Source organism: Aphanomyces astaci (assembly GCF_000520075.1).
Source record: "Aphanomyces astaci strain APO3 unplaced genomic scaffold supercont1.24, whole genome shotgun sequence".
NCBI classification, from domain to species: domain Eukaryota; phylum Oomycota; class Saprolegniomycetes; order Saprolegniales; family Verrucalvaceae; genus Aphanomyces; species Aphanomyces astaci.
The window spans coordinates 286553-295261 of NW_009798287.1; the positions used below are offsets into that span (position 1 = coordinate 286553).

An 8709-nucleotide genomic window follows, 5' to 3' on the forward strand; every position below is an offset into this window, starting at 1 on the left:
CTACCACCGTACCACCGGCTACCACCGTACCATCGGCTACCCCTTCGCCGACGACCACCCCTAGCGTTACCACTACTACGGCAGCTCCTACACCTGAACCCTCAACTACCACGGATCCACCGGCTACCCCTTCGCCTGTAGTCACCTCTGGTATTCCCAACATCACCACTATCACACCATCTCCTTCCCCCCCGACGACTACCAAGCTGCCACCGCCAGTACCTCCATCAACCACCCTTCCCCCAGATACAACTCGCCCCACATTGCCCGTCACGACGTCGCTTCCGTTCGTCACCGCTCGACCGAAAGAAACCATCTCACCACTTGTGGACGAACTCATCAACGCTAATAGTAGTAGTACTAGTAGTTTATCCGCCACGCCGCGTGCGACAACGGTGGCCGACAGTCTCTTGGACCTCGCGCCCCCATCCACCACCACAATCACCTCAAAAGGCATACCCACCACCTCCACCGACGCCGGAGACTACTCCGAGCCCGCCGCCGCACCGCGCCCGCTGTCCACCCAGCGCAATAAAACGATGTCCGGACGTGTTGGTACTCCTGCAGACCAAGGCACCGCGTCGCAGCCCGTGTCGGTCGCGGGCGCGGAAACCCCCAACACCCAGACCAACCGATACATTTTCAGCGCCGTGGTGGGGGTCACGCTCGTGTTTTTGGTGTTCTTCCATGCCATTGCGATCGATCCGTCGTACGTTCCCCTAGATGCGACGCTGCTTGGCGCGTTCACGGCGCCCAATTCCTGGGAACTGCCGACATTTGTCCTGTTCATGCAGGGCGTGGCGCTCGGGTCGTTTGCCAACGTGAACGCGCCGCACGCTGTCTTGGTCGCGTTCACCGATTCCTTGGCGTGGCTTCAGTTTCAAGTCCGACACGAGGCTGCCAGTGGCGGTACCCGGCGGCTCGAAGCTGTGGCTACGGATGATGGGGATGCCGCCGTCTACGACACGTTTGGCATCCAACAGTTTGCGCTGCGCAGCTCGATCCGTGAAAAGGACCTGTTTCTCCACGCCTGGACGTTCTTCTTGATCGGCCTGGCTGTCCTCATGGCATGCGCCATCGCATGCACGGCGGTCGCCCGCGTGCTGCACGACCGAGAAGTTAACGGCACCACGTGGTTCCATCGCAGCCTTTCCAACCACAACCGCCGCCACCACCGTCGTCAACGGACCCACATGTCGTCGTCGTTAACGTCGTCGCAACCGCCCCATGTTACAGCAAACCACATGGCCCGGTACGTGCTGGCGTTCACAGTGTTGTGGGGCATTGTGAGCATCCTGCCGCTGTCGATGCTGTCGGCGTACGAGTGCATGCAAGACGTGCACTCAACGTCCGGATTTGGGTCCTTCACGGGCTTGGTGTCGCTCGCGGCGCTCATCGCGGTCGTGTCAGCCGTCGTCGGCACAGCCATCGCCGTCACCTCCATGTCCGAGGTGGACTTGACCAAGTTCAACACCAAAGCCATGTTTGGCGTGCTGTACGTCAATTTGCACTACGACCACCGACTGTTTAGTGCTGTGTCGCTTGTGGTCCAGCTCGCGTCCGGCGCGGTGGTGGCTCTGGCCCCAACTGCGTCGTCTCAACCGCTTTGGCTCATGGGCGTCCATGCTATCTACATGGGGCTGCTCGTCGCCGTCCGTCCATTCGTCACGTCGCTGCAACTCATGACCACGGTGCTCTTGGAGTTGTGCCTCCTTGCTGTGTTTGCCATGGTGGCGGTGATGGCCAGTCCCGCGACCAGCCTCCAGACTAAACGAACCGTCGCGTTTGGCGTCGTGGGCGTCGTCTGCTGTGTGATCCTCATCTGCCTTGTGCGCAACTTGGTCAAGCTGTGGGTGTACATAGCTGGGAAGGTGCCGTTTGACGCCGACGACGACGACCAAGGCGACCACGATGTGACGTCGCGACGACGAAAGCGGCGCACCACCAGACAGTTGCAGCTGGTTGTGCGGTCGGGTTGCGACCTTGGGCCAGACACGGGGGGGCTGCCGGCGTCGCCGATCAACACGATTCAGTTGGTCAAAGCCAGCAACAACCCTCTTGCGATCGTGTAACCCCCGTACAAATGTAAGTATGTTTCTCTAAATGTAAATTAGTTTTCACTTCAATTATGGCTGCGCGTGTTTTGTGGCCATATTATGATTGTTGGCGGCGACGGCAACCAGCATAGATAGCCACATTGAAAGACACACGCTAGGCTGGTTTGGGATGTTTTACCACACAATTGGTCAGATTTTCAAACAGTACAACGACCCCATTCTGGGTTACCACGCAGTCTCCACCGATATCACTTGCAGTATGTCCGTGCTTGGTGTATACATCCTTGGCATGTAATTCAAGTACAGTACATGTTGAGCGACTGATGCCAATCATACACATGTGCTCTATAGTATGTACTACTTTGTAGTTAGTACGTACTAGTAGTAGGATCGAAAGAGTTGGCAAGACTTGTTGCAGTGTCTCAGGGATGGGCTGTGGCACTACACAAGCCAGCCCCCCATACTTTACTTGGAGATATTCAAACTCAAAGAAGCGAAATGTCGTCAAGTGGGTTGGAATGGATTATGCCGCAGATGATGGACATACGTATTAACGAAAATATAAATAAAACTTTTTTGAATTATTAAAAAAAGTCGCCTAGACAATCTATTGTTTAACGGTACTATTAATATAAATATAACTTTTTTGAATTATTAAAAAAACTCGACTGGACAATCTATTGTTTAACGTTACTATTAATATAACTTTTTTTAATTATTAAAAAACACTCGACTGGACAATCTATTGTATAACGTTTACTAGGAGCATGTTTAACGCTATGTCGTCGGTTGCTGCTGCCGTAGCTTGAGGTACCATTTCGGAACCTTAGTGTCCAAGGGTGTTGGCGGTGGTTGGAGATGCGGATGTTGCTGATGGGAAGAAGATCCAGTCTCCGTGGATGGAGTAGTCTGGGCTGCTTTGAGGACAAATGCCTTGAGTGTATCGAGCTCATGGCGGCGGCTCAAAAGCAGCTGCAGCTGGTTTTGCAACGCCAGCTTGGCCTGCAGTTGCGTGTTTGTTTCTTGTTGGTGTCGGGCAACCGACTCGTCCAGCCGGGTCACTTGACGCTGTAGAGTCTGCACCTCGTCGTCTTTGGCTTTTAGCTTTTCAATCTACCCATACACACACATATATTGGTACTGACAACCCATAGATATATATATATGTATTTACCAGAAATTGTTGCGGTTGATGCATGTGGTGCACAGCAAGTCGCGCGGCCGCCAATTCAGAGGCGACTTGAGCCTTTTCCGTCTCCATGTATTCGAGTTGCTGCCGAGTCGTTGCCAGTTGCTGCTCGGTCTGCACAAGTTTTTGAGCCAGTGCCACGCTTTGCTGAAACTACAAAACCCAGCAGGTATTATAAGTATTTTTTTGCGATAAAAGTACGAAAAATATTTAAATTTTACCCTTCGTTTCGGCGCCGTGGGAATCATAGCAAATGTCGCCGACGCTTCGTCCGTCAACGCCCCCGACTGCAAAATTGCATTGTCCATTTCCACTTCGAGCTTGTCGTACGCATGCAGTTTTTCTCGCTGTTCATAGTATTTAAAATAAAATCATATATAAACATAAATATATATTTCGCTGTTAAGTTCAGCGAGCGAACGCACCTCGGCCGCCACCGCCAGTTGCAACTGTGCGATTTGTTTGCCAGTACTGGCTTCCAGCTTGGCAAACTCGGCTTTGTGCGCGTCCACCTGGGTTGTTGTTTGAATTAAAATACCACCACTGCAAATATTTATCTATATATATATATATATATATATATATATATATATATATATACTACCTTTTGCTTGTACATGTCGTTTTCGAGATGCGACTGATGCAGCTGCCGACTCGTGTCGTCGAATTGCCGACCGAGTTGAGCCAACTACAACCCATAGTACATCCCTGTCAATATCGCTTTCGCTATAACCAAAAACAGTCTATTTTCGTACCTCAAAATGCTTCATTTTCAAATCATTGCGCAGGGCGGCCACGTCCGTGGTCCACTTGGCATCCGCCCGCGTGCTTTCCAGCACCTACCCGTCTTGGTGTTATACGTTCTATCCATTCAATATATGTATATATATACTATTGGTGCGAATAAATAGATAAATATATAAAAATATAAATAATTACTATATATCATACGATTGGTGTTATACAAATAAATAGAGCCCCCTAAACATTACATAATTACTGATTCTACTCTGCTCCAGTTGGACACTTCGATTTCAGACAAGCATTTTAACGAATCTGTACCTTGTCTTCGTATGCATGCTGCAGCTCGGACACTTTGGTGTGCAAGTGATCGAGTTGGCTTTGGGCGTCGAGTCTGGCTTCCCGCAGCAGCCGATTCTCCCGCTCGTATAATTGTTTGCCATTGTCCCGTAACAAATCCATCTCTTTTCGAGACGCGTCTTGTAGTTTTGCTAGCTCGACTTCCATTCGTTTCTATACATATATATAGATATATATAGTTACGTCTGTATTTTTATTAATATTTATGTTCGTAATAGTTTTGGAACAACTAGTAGGGGTACTTCGACAGAAATAAAAAGATATACAAATATTTTTTATATTCGAATTTTTCAGGAAAAATAAACATACCACAAAATATAAAAATTATAAAAGAAAAATATTTTAAATTTAAAAACACCTTTAGGTACATTATATATATATGTATATGTATATATATATATAAATCCTCTTGAGTAGTCGCCTCATATTTCGAGGAATTCAATATTTTGGTGGCATTTCTACCTCAAACAACGACCGGGTTTCTTCTCTTGTCGACTCGATCTGCTCTAAAAATGTAGCTTTGGACAGCTCGAGGCGGCGACACGTGGCGGTCGCGTCGTCCAGCGCCCGGGTCAGTTGCAAAATCTTTTCCGCCGTCAGTTCCTTATCTTGGACCAGATATGCCTTGTCTACACTCAACAGCTGCACTTTTTGCGCCAGTTGCTCATTTTCCACCTATAATTGCCCAGCAACGGTTCACATATTTTCCCCTGATTGTATGTTCACCTGCAAGTCGGCGGCTCGCTGCCGCGCTCGCATCAAGTCCAAGTCGAGGGCCGTGAACTTTTCTTTCCAATTGATGCCATCGTCGTCGTCCGACTGGACAGCAACCCGCCGTTGCTCAAGCAACGCCGCCTGGGCCGCCTCCAGTTGCTGAGCAACATCATCTCGCTCGACCTCCATGTCGTGCAACGCTAGGTCACTCTTGTCCTGCTGCTGCTTTGCGATCCGCGCCGTGCGCTCCAACGCCGCGACCGTCGCCGCGCACTCGGCATGTCGGGATGCCACGTCATGCAGCTCTTTGGCGGCGCGATCGGCGGCTGCGACGTGGGGCTGGATGAGTTCGTACACGCGCATCTGAATAAACTCGGCTAACGTCAGCGCGTCCTGGTCTTGCTTTTGAAACTACGTAGCCCAAGCAATAGATTAACGTGGTATACATACAGTTGCAATATATATATATACTCGATAAGCACCAAACTAGCTAGCTACACTTATTCATTTATATATATATGAATTAATGCCTTATATATATATATATATATTTATATATGAATTAATGCCTTTTATATATATATATAGCAAGGAACACAACCACAACGTCGAAATAATACTAATAGAACAAACTGCCCCAATGCACTTTCAGAAGCGACCCCTCCTATTCAACTATATTGAATGACTTTGACGGCCTTAACGTAGCGAAATTACTTTTTTTTACTTCACAGGCAGGACACACTACTTTATGCGATGGGATCCTACCATAATATATATATATATATATAATAACTGGCAACAATATGGAAACATTGCTACACGAACGTATATATATATATATTTGCTTTGAGAGTATATGCGGACGTACCTCTTGTGCCAACGCATCGGATACGCGAAGCTCGACAAAGCTGGCCTTTTCGGCAACTAATCGTCGCTCCAACAGCGCAATGCGCGCTTCAGACGCCGCCTTGTCGCTTTTCCATTGCGCAGCATCGCGGCGGTAGCTTGTCTACGTGCAAAGAAGCTCTATCAGAACCAAGATGCCATGGATGGTGTACCTGAAGTGTCGTGACTGTGTTCTCATGGGTCTGCCGCTCGGTCGCTAGCAGGCGCTGGGTCTGAGTCTTGTCCTCCAACACCGCCGCCAGTTGCTTTCGCATCTTGTCTACCTGCAGCTCGTAGAACTTGCGCATGGCATCTTGCACCCGTGGTCCATTGGTGGCATTGAACTGCGACGGCATGGCCGACGTCTGGACGGGCGGCGGCCGCTTCAATTCGGCGTCAAAGGTTCGCAGTCGATTGGGGGCTGGAGATACAGCAGGAGTCGAACCAGGTGTAAAGTCGTCAAACGAGTGCGGCAAGGACAGCGCGCTACTGCTGTCGTCGCTCTTGTTCCTGCCACCTGCGGGTGTTCGACGAGGGTTGGCTTCACTTCGCCGGTCCTTGCTGTCGCTGGCGACACTGCTGCTGTTAGGACTACTGCTGCTCTCCAAGTCATCCTTTTTCTCGTCATCGTCGTCCTCCTCGCTATCCTGAACCTTATGCTTCGCACTGGTGTGGTCGCGTCGCTGCTTCGATCTTGCGTTCCCGTCTGCCATTATTGTGCTGATTGTACATATCTTTATGGGCACGTTTCCATTAGCTATCCGGTAAAGCTCTACAATTGGTGAAAAACGTAATTAATATACCAATTGAATTTATTTATTCAAGCAATACGTGTTTTCATTGGTTATTTAGATATGCAATTATTTTTCCGGATATTGCTGTAGGAGCACCGTTGTAGTAGCAAACGAATTTGTCGGCGTCCGCCAGCAGCACTTCGCTATTGAACGTCCTTGTCCAACTGCAATGGGAAGTGCCCTTGGATGGATCTTGAGCTCCGTAGAGGAGAAGGCTTGGAATGCCGCCAAAGATGGAGACATCAGCACGTTGCAGGACCTGTGCATCTCGTCCATTGCAGCAATGGAATGGCGGGAAGCAGAACGGGGCCGCACGGCGTTCATCATGGCCTGCAGCAAAGGTCACGTCGACTGCGCTCGCTGGCTCGTCGAAAATGGTGTCGATGTGTACGGTCGAGACTATCGCGGCAACACCCCGCTTCATTACGCGTGTCTCTACGGCCAGCCGCGAGTTGTCGAACTGCTGTTGGCTCAGCCACAGTTCTCCCCGTTCACATTGAATGCCAAGGGATTGAGTCCGTTGGACGCCGCTCGGGAAGCCTATTCCGACGCAGCAGATGACCGCGCGGTGTCGACGATGGCAGACATCGCTGCCTGCATCGAACTGTTGGAGGAGGTAGGTACTGTGCATATACTAGCCAACCTATGACGTGGCACGACCTAACGCAACATGGGCAGCGACTGGTTGTGCACCAAGACGTAATATTTACGCGCACAGACAATGCTGTGTCGAGAGTTGTGGGCATTGCTTCCCTGCGATCTTGGACGTGCAGCCATGCGATGGTGTTTCGCACAAGCTCCAGTCTATTTCTGGAACTGGCACTGTATGCAACAGCATCGCCAGAGGTCCCTCTTCGATGCGGCCCTGTACCAAGGTACTAGTACCAAGCCATATACAACGCTGTCTCAGACCATTCAAATGGGGGGTGGGGTTGTAGCTCCTCGTACTTTGTGCTGATCGACCCTGTGAACCGACCCACGACATTCGTCAAGCAGCAGCAAACCCCATCGTCATCGATGTCGTCGTGGCTCATGGCATCGAAAGCTCATGCGTTTTCGTTGCTGGCTGCGCCGAAGACGGCAGCTAGTAGCGTCCCAACCCTCGACTGGGTAGACTTTGCAGCGCTCGATGCCGCTGGCTTGGACGCCTGGGCTGCCTTCTTTGTAGAAATCGCGGTAGCCATACACGTCATTTCCTTCTTCTACCTAGTATCATCGAATGCTGTTGTATCTGGTAGGTGACCAAACTATCAGACCCGACGTTATCGCATGACCACCAATTCAACACCCAAGTGAGTGAATACATCTGTGTGTGCTTTGGATCGTAGCCGCGTTCAATTGTGATGGTCGTGAGTGATGCCATCGTAGACGCTCGGGCGGTGCCATACGTACCAAAACTATGTGGCGCCACCAACTCCCGTTCCTGCGCCGCCACCGCCTGAAGAAGACATAGACATCGAGGACGCCAATGGTGTGGTGATCGCCCAGCTGCTGTCGCTCGCGCCCCGGAAGCCCCCGCTGGCCAACTCCAAGCCGGATGCTTCAATTACTGCCGTGGACTGCGTGGTTTGCTTTGACGCGCCACAGTCCGCCGTGTGTGTGCCTTGTGGTCACATTGTCCTGTGCATGCAATGCGCTACAAGGATCACGTCCACGTCATCGCGATGCCCCCTGTGTCGGCAACACGTTCGCGAAGTGATCCAAGTGTACCGAAGCTGAAGCCAAGAGTTTGTTGACTACTATTTAGCCAAGTACTGTTATTACTAATATTAATAAGACGTAGTAGTATTGTGCTTTTCACATATTTTGTCTAATCTGGATATAAATACCCGCTTTTAACCAGTGGGTGACGAAGTTTTAGATTAATTCAACTTAGTTTTAGCTAATCGGAAGTACCTTTGATTGGATGAGCAAGAGCTGTTCCTGCAGCATATGTTGCTAACCTGAAGCGTTTGCCCATTTCATTTCG

The 8709-nt window shown here is 50.2% G+C and overlaps 3 protein-coding genes across 4 annotated transcripts; 2 read left to right on the top strand and 1 right to left on the bottom strand.

Annotated features, from left to right (window-relative positions):
* On the top strand, nt 1-2121 carry H257_09677 (hypothetical protein). The gene has a single exon (XM_009835973.1). The coding sequence runs from the start codon at nt 540-542 to the stop codon at nt 2070-2072; it is 1533 nt and encodes a 510-aa protein (XP_009834275.1). The 5' UTR covers nt 1-539; the 3' UTR covers nt 2073-2121.
* A 651-nt stretch (nt 2122-2772) lies between these two features.
* H257_09678 (hypothetical protein) lies at nt 2773-6671 on the bottom strand. The gene is made up of 11 exons (XM_009835974.1): nt 6120-6671; nt 5930-6070; nt 5074-5472; nt 4810-5022; nt 4309-4500; nt 4002-4085; nt 3851-3934; nt 3672-3758; nt 3468-3593; nt 3232-3399; nt 2773-3170 (listed from the first exon to the last, which is right to left on the bottom strand). The coding sequence occupies exons 1-11, from the start codon at nt 6657-6659 to the stop codon at nt 2835-2837; spliced, it is 2370 nt and encodes a 789-aa protein (XP_009834276.1). The 5' UTR covers nt 6660-6671; the 3' UTR covers nt 2773-2834.
* A 187-nt stretch (nt 6672-6858) lies between these two features.
* Nucleotides 6859-8534, top strand: H257_09679. 2 transcript variants are annotated; one of them, XM_009835975.1, is made up of 5 exons: nt 6859-7356; nt 7419-7615; nt 7679-7916; nt 7979-8032; nt 8109-8534. In XM_009835975.1, the coding sequence occupies exons 1-5, from the start codon at nt 6910-6912 to the stop codon at nt 8457-8459; spliced, it is 1287 nt and encodes a 428-aa protein (XP_009834277.1). In that variant the 5' UTR covers nt 6859-6909; the 3' UTR covers nt 8460-8534. The 2 variants fall into 2 exon arrangements, with proteins under 2 accessions (XP_009834277.1, XP_009834278.1); XM_009835976.1 differs by having other exon boundaries at nt 7679-8032.
* The last annotated feature ends 175 nt before the right edge of the window (nt 8535-8709 follow it).

What these genes read in the sequence shown, in the direction of transcription:
- H257_09677 (XM_009835973.1), top strand. Translation starts at nt 540, where the DNA reads ATGTCCGGACGTGTTGGTACTCCTGCAGACCAAGGCACCGCGTCGCAG.
- H257_09678 (XM_009835974.1), bottom strand. Translation starts at nt 6,659, where the DNA reads ATGGCAGACGGGAACGCAAGATCGAAGCAGCGACGCGACCACACCAGT. An exon ending in AGCGAGCCGCCGACTTGCAG is followed by an intron (nt 5,023 to 5,073) that starts GTGAACATACAA and finishes GGGCAATTATAG; the next exon opens with GTGGAAAATGAGCAACTGGC. An exon ending in AACTGGCGGTGGCGGCCGAG is followed by an intron (nt 3,594 to 3,671) that starts GTGCGTTCGCTC and finishes TACTATGAACAG; the next exon opens with CGAGAAAAACTGCATGCGTA.
- H257_09679 (XM_009835975.1), top strand. Translation starts at nt 6,910, where the DNA reads ATGGGAAGTGCCCTTGGATGGATCTTGAGCTCCGTAGAGGAGAAGGCT. An exon ending in GCATCGAACTGTTGGAGGAG is followed by an intron (nt 7,357 to 7,418) that starts GTAGGTACTGTG and finishes CAACATGGGCAG; the next exon opens with CGACTGGTTGTGCACCAAGA. An exon ending in ACCACCAATTCAACACCCAA is followed by an intron (nt 8,033 to 8,108) that starts GTGAGTGAATAC and finishes ATGCCATCGTAG; the next exon opens with ACGCTCGGGCGGTGCCATAC.